At 42.0% G+C, this 18736-nt stretch overlaps 1 protein-coding gene across 3 annotated transcripts in view; it reads left to right on the forward strand.

The window, feature by feature from the left end:
• Window positions 1-18736, forward strand: part of LOC148013270 (metal transporter Nramp6-like) — a 57382-nt gene that overhangs the window by 18158 nt on the left and 20488 nt on the right. For 2 of the 3 annotated variants that reach the window (XM_087668396.1, XM_087668394.1), the window contains exons 2-11: window positions 884-962; window positions 1047-1087; window positions 1388-1466; window positions 13777-13881; window positions 13968-14077; window positions 14177-14358; window positions 14951-15020; window positions 15095-15268; window positions 16501-16605; window positions 16675-16806. In XM_087668396.1, the coding sequence (XP_087524522.1) occupies window positions 884-962; window positions 1047-1087; window positions 1388-1466; window positions 13777-13881; window positions 13968-14077; window positions 14177-14358; window positions 14951-15020; window positions 15095-15268; window positions 16501-16605; window positions 16675-16806 (1077 nt within the window). The remainder of the gene's footprint in view (window positions 1-883; window positions 963-1046; window positions 1088-1387; window positions 1467-13776; window positions 13882-13967; window positions 14078-14176; window positions 14359-14950; window positions 15021-15094; window positions 15269-16500; window positions 16606-16674; window positions 16807-18736) is intronic. The other variant, XM_087668395.1, reaches the window with a different exon arrangement.

Genomic DNA, 18736 nt, shown 5'->3' on the forward strand with positions numbered 1-18736 from the left:
ATTCATCAGAGTTTCTTCTCTCTTCTCTTCTCTTCTTCATGTTTGCTGAGTTCACTCTGTGTTCCTCCCCGCCAACCCTACTGTCTCGCTGGTACGTCATCTTTTGATAGCACGGGCATTGGCACTGGCTGCTTTCTCTCCTCTAGGACCTCCAGGTGATGAATGTACAACTGAGGAGGAGGAGCACAATACATGGGCAATAAATATCCCATAAACAGCAGCTGGTCGGCCAGCATTAAATGCCCTAAAATGCCACAAATAAAGCACAATAAAAATGCCTAAAATATACCAGTTAACTGGGTTTCCTGTCATATTTGTTTCTTGGCAACTACAATTATGCCTGAATGGATTCCTTTTCAGATTTAGCTGAGCTAGTGATTATTAAGGTGCTCCACATAAAGTACAGATTCATATCCCCTCTAAATCATGAAAGTTGAAATTTATAGACTGCATAGGTTTAGGTGCTCAAAGCTTAGCCTATGTAGGCTTGCACTACTTGACAATGCTAGTTATCTATTGGGTACTTTAGGTCAAGTGGCAATCCTCTGTGAATTGCAAAGACAAGTGCAGTGTCTAAGGTTTGGACTAGGTGGTGGTCTCAGACACTAGAGGAGACCAGAAAATCTTCCTCAATGTAAAACCGAATTTGTCTCAAGGTAAAAACCTTGGGCTCAAGGTAATATTTTGGTTTTCTGGCTGTTAATGAAGTGTGATTGAGAGGTATTTGTATTGATCACACAACCCTTGCCAAGTTACCCATGAGATCCTTAAGGTTTGATTTGAAATGTTTTGTTAAGATAGTTGTACAACACATGAGGAGAAATCTTTGAAGCAAGTAAATAATTATGGCCACCTGAGCTTTCCTGATTTGTTGTTTATACAGAACCAGGGTTTAAAGAAGCTTCTTGCTTATGTTGGACCAGGGTTTCTTGTTTCTATTGCATACATGGATCCTGGGAACTGTGAGTCGCTTATCTTCTTTGGCATCCTGCATTTGCACTTTAAAGTCTATTGAGTTTTGATTTTTACATTTGCCTGCTTTTTAGTTGAAAGTGACCTCCAAGCAGGAGCAAAGTTTAAGTTTGAGGTGCGCAATTTCACGATTCCTCTTTCTATCAGTATTTAAGTTGAAGTATGATCACTATCTTCATGTAGGTTGGGTTTCTTAGATGCATCGCCTTCAAGATGAGTCAATTCGTAATTCTGAGTCAAGTTTTTATCGCATTTGACTTTACAAAATTCTTCAGCATACATGTACATGCAACTCCATTTGATGGTTTAGCATATAGGATTGGAAACTAGACATCTTTAGTTTTAATGCAACAATTATCTTACAGAGGGAATGGATTCTCCTGATGATAATATGTTGAACTGATTTTTCATGCAGCTTCTTTGGGTGCTTGTTATAGCAACATTAGCAGGAGCAATCATCCAGTCATTAGCTTCAAACTTGGGTGTTGTGACAGGTTTGTAGAGGAAGAGAATCAAATAGTTTCTGCTTGGTGTACTTCTAAAAGCTCACTTATGTTGAAGATGAGCAAACACATTTTTTTTCGTTATGCCCATCAATCTCTAAAGCTGTGTCTCTCTTAGTTTTGTTGTGTGTTTCTTCTTTCCTTCTTATTATGTCCTGTCTTCTTTTTCTTTCTTTGTCAGAGACTAACATTCACACAATGAGTGGTTATGCACCTACATAATCCATTAGACATTATCTGCTACCTGATAATCGATCAAGCATTAGTCAAGTTTGGAAGATCTCCTTGTATAATTGAAAGCAAAGATTGTTAGTAAAATTGACATTGATGTCGATGTTTTCAGCAAAGTCATGCAGAGCAGAAAGAAAGGTGACAGGCTGAGAGCACAGATATTAGAGGGGATCCTACAAGGGCAAGCATGTAGAATCCTATTGAGCAGAGCAGTGATGTTGAGAGTGCAAATTTGGAGGGGGTAAAAAGAATCCTCAAGAGCTGTCAGGCATAATATTTTGTCAGAAAGTACTAGTACAGCCTTTCATGCCTTTATTAGTGCAGTCTACTGCACAAGGATGTTTGAGTTTGCTGTCACAACAATGTGGGTTGAGAATTGTCATAATGGCATTGCAAGCAAACCAAGCAATGAACACTAGGAGAGGTTGAGACACAATGTAAATCCAAGACTCTAGTCACAAGTAATGTCAAAGATCAAATTTCATCTAAAAATTTGAAGACATGTAATGCATGAAAGGAGTTAGCTGCAATGATGGATGACGATTCATGGATCGTGGTGAGTTGTGTGTAATGTGAAGGCTTCATGATGAAGGGGCTTAGGCATTGTAATAGAGGTAAAGAATATAGAGATACAAGTAGAGGTAGGAGGGATAGAGTCTAGAGAGAGCTAGACAGAGGAGAGAGAGAAGTAGATCATCATCATCATTAGACCCATTTGAGTGCTCATCAAGAGAGTCTGAAGATGACTCCTCGCCATCAAATGATGAGACACACTCATACTCATCCTCATTGATGAGGTTACCATCATCATCAAATGATGGCTCCCTAGGTGGCGACTCTGTAGGCAAGGAGGGATGTCATCATGAGGCATAGGATGTGAGCTACTAGAGCCCCGCCTTGCATATGTCTACAAGCCACTCAAACCACCACCCCTTGATGTTGGAGGGCATTGAATGACCATGCCTCTGCTACCACCTACTCAAACTTCTCGCCCACGAGCACACTAACTGTGAGTGTCGCGAGTATGTGCTGCTATAAGCTCTCTATAGAGCTTTGCAAAAATCATCTCCTTCTCCTCATCCACCTCTTGATGTGTACCCGGAAGAGTGTCACCCATTAATTGAATGTATCAACATTCACCTACATAATGCAGTGATACACGTAAGATTGTAAATGCTAAAGTCTAAATTGTAAAGTATAAACTTCAAAGTTCAAAGTTTAAAACAACAATTTTCAAATTCTATGGTTAAGTGTTTAAACTTTACCTGCTTCGCACTACCCATGCTCATCATAGCCCTCATCATGCGTAAGTTAGTGCGGCAGTAGACTAGGCGCTCTAACTGTTGTGTGCTAAGCCGATTGCGAATCTTTGTGTGAATGAGAGAATAGGCATTCCAACTTCTCTCACATGCACTGGAAGAGCAATCTCAGGCAAGGACCCTCATGGGTAAGGGCTGAAGGGTCTCCTATGCGTATCCAAAGTTTTGCCACTAAAATAAGGCTTCACAAGTGACTCTCTCCTCCAACAAGTGGGAGAAGCGAAAGGAACATGCCCTCTCTGATTTGCATAGTATCCTAGCTCCTCCAGCACTGCATTGTGATCATCCATAGGGACCACTCGAGTCAAATAAGCAAGCTAGTCCGAACGGAACTCTCTATCATCCATGACTGTCAGTGACTTGTAGGCCGGATGTACCAATGCGGCAAAACCATGGATGGGGAGTGTAGAGTTGAAGCGGAAGCAGATAGAGAGTGAGTAGAGAGCAGGTGCATTAATTGAGGTGCTCAATGATCCAGAATTGAACAATGCTGAACAATGAGATAGAGTGAGAGTGAGTCAACGGATAGGTTTGTATCAGTGTGGTACACACAAAGAATGAAAGAATGTATTTATACTTAGGGTACGGTACAGTTACATCCACTAGGGTGAGTTCACTTGTGTAAAGTAGTATATACACAGGAGAGTGTAAAGGGCCTTTACACCCAATAACCTCCCACTTAAAGGTTCGAAGTGAATCTTTAATCAACTCCCACAAGTCTAATGCAATGCTCATGTTGAGCCTTTGCAAGACTTTTAGTGAGAACGTCTACAGGGTTATCCTGTGATTTGATCTTAGTCAGGGTGACTTGACCATCATCCAGAACTTGCCTGATAAAATGATACCGAACATCAATATATTTGGTACGTGCATGAAACATGGCATTCTTAGCTAGGCATACATTGCTTTGGCTATCACATCTAAGTACAGGTGTTTTGGTGGGCAGCCCAAAATCCTTGACCAAACGACTAAGCCAAACTGCTTCTTTTGAAGCTTCAGTGGCTGAAATATATTCAGCCTTAGTGGTAGAGAGTGCTACTATTTTTTGCAATCTAGAGCACCAAGAAACCGCCCCACCAGTCAAGGTTAGACTTGCGAGTATCCAAGTCACCTACCATGTTTGCATCACAATACCCTTGCAGATCTACCCTTGCCATAGCAAATACATTTTCTTTGTGTGCCCTTAAGGTATCGTAAGATACATTTCACTGCTTCCCAATATGCATTGCCAAGATTTGACATGAACCTGCTCACTACTCCCACTGCATAAGCAATGTCAGGTCTAGTGGCAACCATAGTATACATGAGTGAACCACAAGCTGAAACATAAGGAGCACCCTTCATAATATTGACTGCCTTATCATCTTTTGGGCAATTTGCTTTGCTAAGCTTAAGATAAGGTGGAAAAGGTACACCAAGAGGCTTAGCATCAGCCATAGAGAAACGATCAAGTACTTTGCTGATGTACTTTTCTTGTGAGAGAACTTCTTGTTGCTCTCTATCTTGTGTTACACGTATGCCCAAAATATGTTCAGCTGCACCCAAATCCTTCATGGAAAAGGCTGAATTCAGTTGTCTTTTCAATGCATTAATCTGGCTTTTATGCTTACCAGCAATAAGCATATCATCCACATAAAGTACAAGTATAATAAGGCTTCCATCATCAGCCCTCTTAATATATAAGCAGTGATCTGCACTACTCCTTTTAAATCCATGTGAGAGCATGAGGGCATTAAACTTTTTATACCATTGTCTAGGAGCCTACAATTCTTCTTCCAGATCACCATGTAGAAATGTAGTTCTAACATCCATCTAATCAAGTTCAAGATCCATAGATGCTACAATGGCAAATAACACTCGAAGAGTGGTCATTTTGACAATAGGAGAAAACACTTCGTGAAAATCAATGCCCTCCTTTGGTGTAGAGCCCTTAGCCACAAGTCTGGCTTTGTATTTGGGTTTGCCATCCACACATTTGATTTTATAGACCCATTTGTTAGGAATGGCTTTCCTATCCTTGGGCAATGTAACCAAATCCCAAAAGTATTATTTTGATACAATGACTTTATTTCTTCCTGCATAGCTAGCTCCCACTTTTTCTTTAATTCACATGATAAGGCCTCTTTATATGTAAGAGGCTCATCTTCATCTGTGAGCAGAATGCAGTTCAAAGAAGGATCAAATCTTTGTATATGTCTTCTGACATGTGTAGACCTTCTTACCCAATGATTTGTGTTATCAACTAATGGATCCACATCCAAGGGAATGTCAATGACCTCATTATTTGGCTGCTGAACTGCATGTTCAAGTGCTGTAATACAATTTCAGGCTGCTGTAATTCATTTTCAGCATGCTGATTTTGGTGCTCAAGCTGATATTGAGCATCCCCTTCTTCCCATTTTCATCTGGCTCAATAATGATACGCTGATTGTCTTAATCAGCATCGAAAGGAGCTGAATATTCAGTGGCTGATGGCTGCTGAAGTAACTGATCATGCTGAAATTTAACTTTCTTTTTGTTTGAGTCATTAGATGTGACATTTTTCAGTAGCTTTGACTCATTAAATACCACATCCCGGCTGCATAGCACCTTTTTAATGCCTGGAACCCAAACTCTATAGCCCATTTCACCTTCATCTTCATAACCCATGAAGATGCCTCTATGAGATTTCATGTCAAGTTTGGTTCTGCTATCAATAGGTACATGTACATAGCATTCGTAGCCAAAGACCCTTAAGTGGTCATATGAAGCCGGTTTGCCAGACCAAACCTCTTCAGGGATGCCACTTTCAAGTGCACGGTGTGGAGATCGGTTGCAAATATGTATTGTGGTTTTAAGTGCCTCTCCCTAAAATGATTGTGAGAGATTAGCTGTGGATAGCATGCACCGAACTTCTCATATAACGTGCGATTCATTCGCTCAGCCACACCATTAGATGATGGATTGTAAGGAGCTGTAAGCTCTCCTTTAATCCCATTGTCATCATAAAACTTATTGAATTCTTTAGATACATACTCTTCCCCATTATCTGTTCTTATGCATTTTAACTTTAAGCCCTTTTGAGTATTAGGCAATGTATAAAATCTTTTAAAAGCATCCAATGCGTCACTTTTCTACTTAAGCAAATAGACCCATAGCTTCCTAGAATGGTCATCAATAAAAGACACAAAATAACAGAAACCACTATGAGTTTTTATTGGCATGGTGCAAACATTAGAATGGACTAAATCCAAGATACATGTCTTCCTAGAGGCTCCATGAGAGTGTGGACTCTTTGCATGTTTACTAAGGACACAATCATCACAAAAGTCAAGCTTTGAGTTTTTCACATCAACTCTTCCAAGTGAAGAGAGTGCATGTAACCCCTTTTGGCTCATGTGTCCAAGATGCTTGTGCTGTAAATCCATGTGTGACTGTACTTCAGCAATTGCAATAAAATTTCTAGGAAGTGCCTTGCAGTAGAGATAATACAGAGTCTCCTTTTTACCACCTCTAGTGACTAGGCATAGATCCTCTGTGTATTTTCCGCATACCATCACCAAAAGTAGTGAAATAACATTTGCTGTCTAGCTGCCCAACAGAAAGCAAGCTCTTCTTGATGCCAGGTATATACCTAACATCATGAAGAATCAATTCTCGACCATTTTCTAGAGCTAGGTGTATGGTGTCCATTCCTTCAATATCACATGTATGATTGTTGCTAAGGTAGACTTTTCCAAGATTACCTTTTGCATAAGTAGAAAAACACTCTAGAGATGGAGTTACATGAAAAAAAGCACCGTTATCAACAATCCACGATTGTGATAAACCATCATGAGCAAAGCATCTATCACATCTATTTTAGTGATATACATGTCCTCCACTATCATAGCAAGCGGATTTGGAAATACAACCAGCAAATCAGCATCTTTATCATCTTCTATTTTCTCAATAACAACACTAGATACTGCATTTGCATTTTCTATCTCTTTAGGGGTAGAGCTGCCATCCTTGTCATTCTTTGTGCCTTTTGCATTAGCCTACTTCTTGCGTTCTTGTTCCTTTTTAAAGTACCTGCAATCAGGCTTTTTATACCCTTTGTGACCACATTGATAAGAAGTTACATCTTGCTGTTTTTCCTTGCTTTTGCTGCGATTTTTGTTTTTATTTGTAGCTTTATATATTTTTTCAGTTCTTCCTCTTACATTGTAGGCTGATCCACTGTTTTCCCCACTTGCCTTTTGTCTAATCTCTTCATTTAGAATAGAACCACGCACACCATCAAATGTCAAGTTGGGGTTGCTCAGTGACACAACCAATGCTTTCCATGAATCGGGCAAGGTCATGAGCAAGAAGATAGCCCTCAATTTAGGATCAAAAGCTGGTAAACTTGCATCCTGTAATTGACTCAAAATACCAGTGAAAGCATTCAAATGCTCTGAGCTAGGCTTGGACTCATCAAGCTTTATCTGCATGAGATGTACCTGATTGATAGGAGTTGTATTCTCTGAAGTAGCCTTGAGTTTCTCCCAAACTACATAGGTAGTATTAAGCCCCTTTATATCAACCAATATGTAATGGCCTTTTTATTCATTTTAGCCTAATCCTCATCTGACAAAGCAACAGACCTATGTTCTACTAAAGCATCATTACAATCCTTTAGAAAGAGTGTATCCTACATACGATCTTTCCAAAGATCAAAACCATTGCCATTAAATTTACAAATCTCAAAGAGATTCTTTGTGTTAGATGTAGATGCACTGCTAGCCATCTTCAGCAATACACAACTGTAATAAAGGGCTGAATGCTTTCAGCCAATAGCAAGGTTGCTGAATTGTAACAGCAAGTACACACTCTTGTTCCAAGGTGTCCAAGAAGCAGATGTTTAGCTGCAATTTCAGTTTCAAGTACTGATTACAACATATACATGAATCAAAACTAATACATTTGCATTAAAGACAGCTCCACTTCAGTAATACATCACCGAATTTTCCAAATGCAATGACCCAAATGCTGTATTTACCACTGTTTCACTGCATAGTGAGTATTCAATAATACATGTATCAAGAGAAGCTGCCCTTTTTCAACATTTGAAGCATCCAAAACTCAAAAATACTCCCACTCAGCAGTGAATTTGCTGTAAATTTCACTGTTCAGTCTCAAATAGACTCAAAATACATCACCAATGTGAAAAGCCCCAAAATTGATGCAGTGAATCTGCTCCAATTGCATCAATATATCTTCTTGAGCATCAAGTACGGGCTAATGTTGCAAAAATTTAACGATTTCCACAAAAGTCCCAAATTTCGAGGTCCAAGAGTGCATAATTTTCAAGAAATTGGCTCAAACAAGCAAAAATTCACTCGCATCTGAAAATCCCCAAAATTTTTGAGACCAGTGCATTCAATGTTTGCAATTTATGGATCAGGAGTCACTAACACGTGTTTGGCACCAAATTTGGGAAAAGCTTCAAATTTTAGGAAGCAAATATGCACAGATTTGTGCTCTGTGCTTGCTCGTGGAACACTCCGAAGAGGGGGGATAAATGAGACTGAAAAATTTCTGATTTTAAGAAAAAAGTATTGTGGTTGTTGACTTGCCCGTCGTCTGTGCAGCTGTGTCGCATGATGGCCTGTTGACTCGTGCAGCCCCTTGTCGCCCCTCACTCGTGCGTGTTTGATGCATGTCTCCAGTCCCGTTGCGTAGCAATCAGTCGCTTGGCCCCTCTTGAAGTCGTCGCCTGGCCAGTTACACCTCCACGCGCCCGACCTTGTCACCTGGTGCTCGTCATGCTGGTTCCCATTGACTGTTTGCTCCCTTGTGTGCTGTCGACTGGTTGGCCGCTCTTCAACAGCACGCCAGACTGTTACGCTTGGTCACAGTGGTGACGACTGCACTATCAGTTGGGGCGAGCAATTGACACCGATACCGGTTTGTAGGGTTGAAGCGGAAGTAGATAGAGAGTGAGCAGAGAGCAAGCGCATTGATTGAGGTGCTTAATGATCCGAAACTGAACAATGTTGAATAGTGAGATAGAGTGAGAGTGAGTTGACAGATAGGTGTGTACCAGTGTGGTACACACAAAGAATGAAAGAATGTATTTATACTTAGGGTATGGTACGCTTACACCCGCTAGGGTGAGTTCATGTGTGTAAAGTAGTATATACACGGGAGAGCGTAAAGGGCCTTTACACCTAACACTGAGGCTAAGGAAGGGGATGTGATGACTGTCAAAAGATGATGTACCAGCAAGACAGTAGGGTTTGTGGGAAGGAACACAGAGTGAACTTGGCAAACATGGAGAAGAGAAGAAAAGAGAGAAGAAACTCTGATGAATGGAATAATGAAGTTTTGAATCATGGAGTGAATGTGATACAAGGGAACAAGGGTGCTGTAGCACAAGAAAGATGATGAAGACAGCCACGAAGCACGAACCGCAATGTCCTCTTGAAGGGGTGTGAGGGTAGTGAAGAGGCTGGAGAGAAGAGGTGACGGACCGAACGAATCAGCCGTGAGGAATGAATGAGAGAGTAGCCTATAAATAGGCATAGTCAGTCTAGGATGGTGCTCCTTTTTGGGGCTGCAAACTCCAAACGCAAACCCTAAATGCAAAATGCAGAAACACAAACTGTGGTTAAAGGGTGAAGGGTTTCTCTACACCCCCTCTCAAGCCCAAAAAGGGGAAGAAGAGAAGAGTGAGGTGGAGATGGAATGCTACATGCTGAAGAATGCTCATATAGCAGGTGCCACTTGGACAGTGTCCCTTGTGGGGAAATTGTTCATTTCCCCAAGCGCCTCAGTACAAAGATGATGAGAACATGCAATGCATAGGAGGAACGTTAGACTTTGTGTGGTGCCGAGAACTATAAGGATATGCTCATACTTGATCTCGGGAGGTGGCTCCATGCTGACCAAGTGACCAAAGCAAGAAGAGAAGAGGAGGAAGAAGATATAGAGGATCCCTAAGATACGAGATTTCCACCAGAAAGGAAACCTGCAGTAAAGAACAGTAGGCAGAGTGAACTGGAGAACCCGAAACTCAACCTCGAGAGAGAAGCCACTAGCTCTGTGCGTCCCTACTGGAAGGAATATGAAGGCCTCGTCACCAAGTCGTGGCTGTTGAACCTCTGAGGTCTTGATCTAGGTGGTACCTGAAGATCTTGGGTATCAGTAGAAGTGATGACTGGTCAAAGATAGCCAACCCAAGAAAGTAGAGGATGGGTGAAGAACTTCATGTGGAGTAGGTTCCCCCTCTGAGGTGGGAGGTGGAGGGGCCGTTGCAGTCAAAGAAGAAGTAGATGCTCCTTCTGAGGGCAAAGAAATATATCCCCCTCTGAAGTAGATAGGGAATCCAAAAACTCATGGATCAGGGACTCCGAAATGTGTTGACGAAGGAAGTGCCACCGGTTGTGCCGAAGAAGGTATCTGGGGTGCGGAAGAGCTCCCAAAGGTAGCCTCTCGAACTTGAGTAGTGGAGGGTGGGGCTCAGAATGAGCAAGAGGTGGGCAACAATCGTTGTCTCTCAGTGGAGCAAACTGGGTAGTCAAAGAAGAGGAAGGAGCCAAGTAGCCATTGTCTCTCGAAGGAGCGGACTGACGGGGAGACGGTATAAAAAATGGAGTGGATTGCAGATCCGTAGGTCGTGGAAGCCACTGTACTTGAAAATAAGTGGGAAAAGACTATCACTGGCATTGCGACGATCTCCAGGAGGTCGTAGCGCCAATCGATCCTCCATGTGCTCAAAAGGACTTAGTGCGTATCGGATGCGTCTTATTACCTTAAGCATAGTACTCTGATAGTCGATGCAGAACGATCTTTGTAGCCGAGAAAGGAGAGGTGGCACAAGGAGTGCCTGGTGGAAGACGCATATACTCCGAGGGAGTGGGGAGCAAAGGTCGAAGTCGGCAATCATCGGTGGTGTGTCTGGTGATGCCACAGTAGGAGCACCTAGTAGTTTGGTCATCTGTTGGTAAAGAAGCCATAGATACCATAGTGCCTTGCTGAAGAAGGAAGAGGTCAGCCACCATGAACCACAAACTGCAATGTCTGCCTCAAGGGGTATGAGGGCAGTGTGAAGCACGAACCGCAATGTCTGCCTCAAGGGGTGGGAGGGTAGTGGAAGAGTTGGAAGTGAGCTGCCAGTGGAAGGAGGATGTGACCAGCAGTAAGAGGTTGCAACCAGTAGAAAAACGCAGGTGAGGAGAGAGAAATACTAAAAAACGTAGGCTGCAGGAGAGAGAAAGACTAAAAACGCAGGAAAAAACCAGCAATAGTAGTCGGCATGCTAAAATTAGCTCTGAACAGTGTGTGATAGGTTGGAAACAGGCGCTAGACTATTGTAGACAGCAATGGCCAGCTTGGATCGCGATGTCCTCTGTGTCCGGGGTGTGGGCAGTAAGCTGAAATACCTGAAATCTACAAAAACGAGATTGTTTTCTGAATGGAGAGTGATCAGCAACAGTTGCTCTGCTGTAAACAGCTGCAAACTGCAGGTGGAAGGTTGGAAACAGGCACCGAACTGTAGATGACACCAAGGGACAGCTGAGGCTGCTATGTCCTCTATGAAAGGGGTGTGGGCAGGAAGCTGAAAACACCTGAAACTTGCAAAAACGAGATTTTGATGTAGCGGAAGAAGAAGAGAAGTGGATGCCGAACCTGCCACCGGTCTTTGCCTTCACTGAAGTGGAGGATTGTTGCCGCTGTTTGAGCAGATCCAACTATGATACCATGTCAAAAGATGACGTATCAATGAGATAGTAGGGTTTGCGGGGAGGAACACAGAGTGAACTCGGCAAACATGGAGAAGAGAAGAGAAGAGAGAAGAAACTCTGATGAATGGAATAATGAAGTTTTGAATCATGGAGTGAATGTGATACAAGGGAACAAGGGTTCCGTAGCACAAGGAAGATGATGAAGACAACCATGAACCATGAACTGCAATGTCCTCCTGAAGGGGTGTGAGGGTAGTGGAGAGATTGGAGAGAAGGGGTGATGGATTGAATGAATCAGCTGTGAGGAATGAATGAGAGAGTGGCCGATAAATAGACACAGTCAATCTAGGATGGCGCCCCCTTTTTGGGGCTGCAAACCCTGAACGCAAAATGCAGAAACGCAAACACGCAAATTGCGAGTACAAGGTGAAGAGTTTCTCAACAATGACTTCTTTTCTTGTGGCTAACTCAAAGGGTGTGTAGCTTGTGGTGGAGTGAATTGAACTGTTGTAGTGGAACTCCAGCACATTGAGGTACAATGCCCAATCCTTTTGGTCCACCCGGGGGTAGCTCTTGAGGTAATCTTCAATGCCTTGGTTGACTCGCTCTGTTTGCCCATCTGTCTTGGGGTGGAAGGATGATGAGAATCTCAACTGTGTTTCCAGGGTCTTGAAGAGCCCCTTTCACATGTCACTCATGAATCTTTCATCTCTATTTGACACTATGGCTAAGGGTAAACCATGTAGCTTGAAAATATGCGTGAAGAAGAGACGGGCTATCTCCTTGGCATTCAATGGTGGCTCGGCGGGTATGAAGTGAGCTTGCTTTGAGAAACAGTCCTTCACTACAAAAACGATGGTGTAACCATGGGATTCGGGGAGCTCCACAATGAAATCCATGCTAATTACATCCCATGGTCAGCTAGCTACTGGCATTAGTTGAAGTAAGCCTACTGGCTTAGAGTGTGCTGCCTTCACAAGTTGGCATGTAGGACATGCCTTGATGTAGTCTATGACTTCTTCCTTCATGTTGGGCCAAAAGAATTGCTTTTTGAGTACTTCAAATGTTTTGCTTTGTCCCTTACGTCCACCTAATTTTCCATCATGCACTTCATGTAAAATGACTTTCTTCAGTTCCACGCTGCTGGGAATGTACAATCTCTTTCCTACAAACAGAATTTGCTCCTCTAGGGTATACATGCCATGCGGTGTCTTGTCAACTTTCACCTCTTCTATAATCTTGTGAATGTCTTGGTCCTGTTCCAAAGCCTCCTTCACTAACTCGAGGAAGTTGCTGCTGTCTACACTGGCGGCTTTCAAATCAGCTTTGTGACTTAGAGCATTTGCTATCTTGTTGGTGGATCTTGGCTTGTGTTTGATCTCCAAGTCAAATTCTGCTAGGAAGTCGAGCCATCGAGCTTGTTTGGCAGATAGCTTCGGTTGGGATTGGAAGTATTTGAGGGAAATGTTGTCTATGAAGACTACTGTGTGTTTGTCCTGGACATAATGCTTCCGTTTTCTAAGACAATGAATACTGCTAGCATCTCCTTCTCATGTGTGCTCCATTTGGTTTTGGCATTTGTGAACTTCTTGGATTCATAAGCTATGGGGTGGCCCTCTTGCAGTAGCATGCCCCCAATGCCATAATCTGATGCATTTGTGGAGATCTCCAAGTCACCCCAGCCTCCTACAGTGAGAACTGGAGGTTCTACTGAATTGAAATGCATGGGAACTGGTTCAGTCTCTGGCAATGTGAACACACTAAAGTGCACTGAAAACTGAAATGCTAGGGCTGGAAACTGAAATGCATGAACGGTCAGAGTTCCTCTGTCTCTGTCAGACTCTGATGGAGCTCACAAGCAGGAGATGATAAGCATGAAAACAGGAATGCTAACAAAATCGGGCAAAAATTTATTTCATTGCAACACATTCATATTTTACGTTCTATTCCATGCTTCTCAGCTGCATGCAGGTCACTGTGTTGTTTTAGTTGATTGTTCTTCTACTTATGGTCTTAGAATTTAGCTTTTGGTTAAGTGTTTGTCTTGTATTTCTATGACAGGAAAACATTTGGCAGAACATTGCAGAGCCGAATATCCAGCAAAAGCAAACTTGATGCTATGGATACTGGCAGAATTGGCTATTGTTGCAAGTGATATTCCAGAAGGTACCTTCTACTGATATCAATCAGACTCGTTAAAGGAGTTTTACTGATTTCAAGCCAATGTTTTAATGGATTATGATGTTTTGTAGTCATAGGAACAGCTTATGCTCTCAACATGCTATTTCACCTTAAGCTCTGGCTAGGAGTGATCTTGACAGGCTTCAGCACTCTTGTTTTTCTTGCACTACAACAGTATGGGGTGAGTTTTGTCATTAGTGATGCTTCAAGTCAAAACCCTAAGATATTCTGGATTAAGTAAAGCCAGCCAATTCTTTAATGTATCCTAATTTTGGTACAGGTGAGAAAGCTGGAGGTGTTCATATTCTTCCTAGTGTTAACCATTGCAAGCTGTTTCTTTTGGGAGTTGCACTACGCAGAACCCTCTTATAAAGAAATCTTATCTGGTCTCTTTATACCTCGACTGCAAGGGAGTGGTGCATTTGCAATAGCCATCTCTCTTCTTGGTGCAATGGTCATGCCGTAAGTCTACTGTTGCTTCATATATATCATCATAATTAATTGTGAGAACATTTTGTTGTATTTTATCTGTTCAGCTTTCCTTACCAATATGTTTAACATTTAATCTGCTGAAAAGCTTGATTGCCAGAATGTGCTTCGTATATTAGTGTTGTATGTAATACAGAGCCCCATATCCTACTACTGCAAGTTTTGGCCTTGTAACAGCCACCCAATGATGTGTATATGAAGACACTTAAAAAAAGAGAGCATGAACTTGACCGTACTCTGTTTGAGTGTGAAGTCTCTATCAAAACTGTTGTACTATGTTTACATGATATGGTTGACCAGTGGAATTGTATGTATTTTCTGTAGCTTGGAACGTGGTCAATCAAACTGACCAAGATGCTGAAAGTGCATCAATGTGCAATCTAAACAGTGTGCACTCTTGTTTGTCAGTTGTACATTGACTGCAGCATTGATAGTTGCAGAAATCAGCACCTGACAATCCCTATGCATGATTTGAATCCTGTATGAGTAGGTGATAAGCACCAAGCTACACCAGCACATATACTGCAGTTTGAAAAACTCTCAAAAATGGCTATATAAAATGCAGGCACAATCTATATCTTCACTCTGCTTTGGTTTTAACGAGAAAAACACCGCGGACAGTTCAGGGGATCAAGGTTCAGCTATTCACCTTTTATGTGGTATTGGAATTTTTTTTTTCTTACCACTAAAAGTTACGCTTCTTGTTCAGGATGGTTGCAGGTACAACCTTCTTGAGTGCAGTTTTGCTCTGATAGTATCGTTTGCTATAAATGTGGCTGTGGTATCTGTCAGTGGAGCTGTCTGTGATAGTGAAGGACTTTCGCTTGAGGATCAAGCCAGTTGCAGTGACCTGGATCTGAACCGGGCATCTTTTCTTCTCAAAGTGAGTCAACAAAGATCATTTGTTGAAATCTTTTACATATTTTGTGCTTGGTCATTAGTATTGGAAAGTATGAACTGGCAGCCAAGCATGTCTTTCCATGTCTGGTGTATGTGGAAGTATAAAACTATTTACAAGTTAGACCATCATAAACTTCTTCTAAGTTGATCTCAGTAGCCAAATATGAGAATGAAGCCCACCGATGGATTTTAGTTTCACTGTATGGTCTTGAGAAATGACAAAATGCCCAGTTGCAACATCAGCATTCATATTCTTTTGACCTTCTGGGTGAATAAATCAGGCTGAATTTGTGTGCTCAGTGAAAAAGTCAAAACTCTTATGCATAAATAAGTATGTCCTGATACTGTTCGTAATATGATTCAAATCCAATGATTGCAGTTGCAGTACACCTACTACTGAGTGTTGCATTTTTTTGGTGCAGCACTTTCTGAAGACAGTGCATTCTAGAACCTGCTATTTTTAATTCTTGCTTTCTTGTTCCTGGTCACATCTGTATTAGTATTGTGAAGCCATTAGTCTGTTTGCTAGGCTCTAGCAAATGGTGATGGTGTGAATTAGACATGTGGGTTGATGCTACAAAGTCAGGAGCTGCTGAGATTTCAACACTCAGCACATTCTTGCTATCCATATTAAGGAGCTTTATCAGTTTCTTCTTGAATATGGCCCTGGATGCAAACAAAAAATGACCTTAGATCAAACTATTCCATAATGCATCGTAGGGCATGCTCGAGTGTGTCCTTTCTCAGAACTGAGTATCATAGCTTCAAGCCATAGCCAAACATATTTTTGAAAGGCATTTCAAACCTGTCTTTATTGAGTAACCTTCACGTGCTTGTGAAAAATCAAGCTCCTTCCCTCCCAAAAAATATAATTGGAAGTCAAAGAGGAACGCCTTCTTGACCTACAACTTGTGTGTCTGGAAACACAAACTATTGGTCTTCCAGGCTGCTGGGTGCTCTAAGGCGTTTTGTAAGTGTCAGATTGTTTTAAGAGGAGAAGCATACCTTATGAACGAGATCTCATCCAGATGTTCTGCAAAAAGAGATTGAAGCTAGAAGTCTCTTTTGGATGGATATGTAGGTGGAATATCTTGGATGTGAAATTTTTTTAAAACTGAGTATTTTGGGTGCTCACAACATAAAAGAAATCTTAATAAGGTAAATTTCCTTACATGAAAGTTCTCATGCTCTATTATTGGCTTTCTGGTCTTCCAGAACTCATTGGGAAAGTGGAGTTCAACATTATTTGCTATTGCACTGCTAGCCTCAGGACAAAGCTCAACAATAACTGGAACATATGCTGGCCAGTATGTGATGCAGGTAAAATTCATTGCTGATGCTTGACAACCTTGCAGTCTCTCTCCTCTCTAACCTAAAGTTATGTTGCAGGGATTTTTGGAGCTTAAATTTGCTCCCTGGATTCGAAACATGCTAACTAGGTGTGTGGCAATTGTCCCAAGCTTGGTTGTCTCCTTGATCGGAGGATCTAGTGGAGCTGGAAAGCTAATCATTGCTTCATCGGTACGTTGGTGACTCTACTTCTGTACTGTATGTGCATATTGCCACACACTTCTTTTTTTCCTTTGGGCAGGGGGGTGGGGCGGAGGGGAAGGTGAACCATTGTAAATTCATACTACGGTATGATGAGGCCTATGCTTGATGTGAATATAGCCTTTATTGAAACCGTTTTAAAGCAAGAGAAGTACTGATCCTCATCAATATCATGGAGTCCAAAACAATAATACAATTACTGATGGAGGGAGATCTCCTAAAGAAAATGCGTGAATCAATAGAGAGTCCCCAATGATGGCATTTTTGAGATTTCCAAATGGTCCAAAGTGCCCCACAGCTAACTTAAGCAGAAAAACTATGAAGAGCTCCTCAAAGCAGGAGATAGATCATAGTGGACAAATCACACCACAGGCTCCAATCAACCTGTTTGAACTTTGAATCTCAGTGCACGAATTGGTTCAAAAGGATGATTTTCCTCCAAATTGGGATGTATTGCCCAATCAATAGTGATTCCTTTAGATGCAATGAAATAAGCTCTCCTTGGTTCTTATTTGGCTGGAGGGATCTCAAACAGCCATCTCCAATGAATACTTTCAAGGCTCATAGAATTTTCTTGTTGAGTTCACCTAGGCATTCATCTTAGATCCACCAAATATCTTTGTCAATTCAGAATCAACTAAGTGGGAAAAAGGGATAGGTATCTATTTTGCCTTCAAGCAGCCCAAATGGCCTATCAACAGGATTTAAGGGCTGCAATCTACTGCTGAAGAAGTCACGTAGGCTGCTTGTATTATATTCTGTGACTCCATCGCAAAGGTTCCAGAGTATGCAAATCTCTTCTAAGAGTCTAAAGGTCTGTAGAAATACTTGAATAACCTAAAGGCTCTAGCCCACAACACAAGTTTGTGCATGGTCGTGCAATACTCAGAATGGATATGATTGAGAGGGAAATGCAACTGCTGTTTGTGCATGGGCGTACAGTAGTCGGTATGGATATGATCTAGAGGGAAATGAAATCGGTGGGCTTGTGAGACATTGGTCTTTGTTACACTTGTCATGTTCCTTCTAAGTTCTGGTGTGAACGCTTCCCTATCCACAGGCATGTTATACCTTCCAGGTGAAGGGTTTTTTCCCTTGTAAGAACACCCTTAGTGGTGTGGTGCTATGTACATTAGGGATTGTACTTTCATATCATTCTCACATAGTGGATGTGACATTCCAGCACTCTCCTCTCTTGTTGTTCACTGTGAGTGTGTTGTTGAATCCTAACCCAACAATGGTATCAGAGTCATACCTCTTCTCAACTACCACTTTGCTCATGAGCTGCCTTGCTTCAGCTGCCATTGAGTCTTGAACTTGGCTCCACTGTTTATGGTGTATGTGCGTTGGAAATCTACTTGTGCAGCTGGCTCATGAAGCTCTAGATCTGTTCCCAACAGCCAGCGCCATCTACTTGCTTGAGTTCAATAAGACCTATCCTGCAGATTGCACCACGTCGTCCCGAGAGTCAGTTCATGCAGCTCGAGAATTCGCTCGTCAGCCAAATGCACATGTTGCTTGCTTGTCAATTAGACATACCTTCCTTGTCCCACCAATCGGAGCCTGCCTGACATCAGCTATACGACAGCTGCAGGGACGTTTGGCCAAAACATCGCCAACCTTGTGCTCACCCAACAAGTCACGTCTGCTTATGCTACACAAGCGGTGACAAATCTAGTGCTGTCACGCAGCCTTGACAGGTCCTTGCCACATCATGTAAGCTCCGATTAATGCCCCGACAGCCTGCGTCCCTCAGCCTCAACATTAAAAAATTAATTTTTCATCATAACCTTGTTATTGTTCAGCCTTAATCAACATTAAACGTGTTGTCGTGTAGCCTCTTAATAAGCACAAAAATTTGGGGATTTTGCAATAGTCATCAAATTTTACCAAATTTCTT

The sequence above is a fragment of the Lygodium microphyllum genome, chromosome 26, assembly GCF_053477565.2.
Source record: "Lygodium microphyllum isolate KBCC chromosome 26, Lygodium_microphyllum_v1.1.10, whole genome shotgun sequence".
In the NCBI taxonomy this organism is placed as follows: domain Eukaryota; kingdom Viridiplantae; phylum Streptophyta; class Polypodiopsida; order Schizaeales; family Lygodiaceae; genus Lygodium; species Lygodium microphyllum.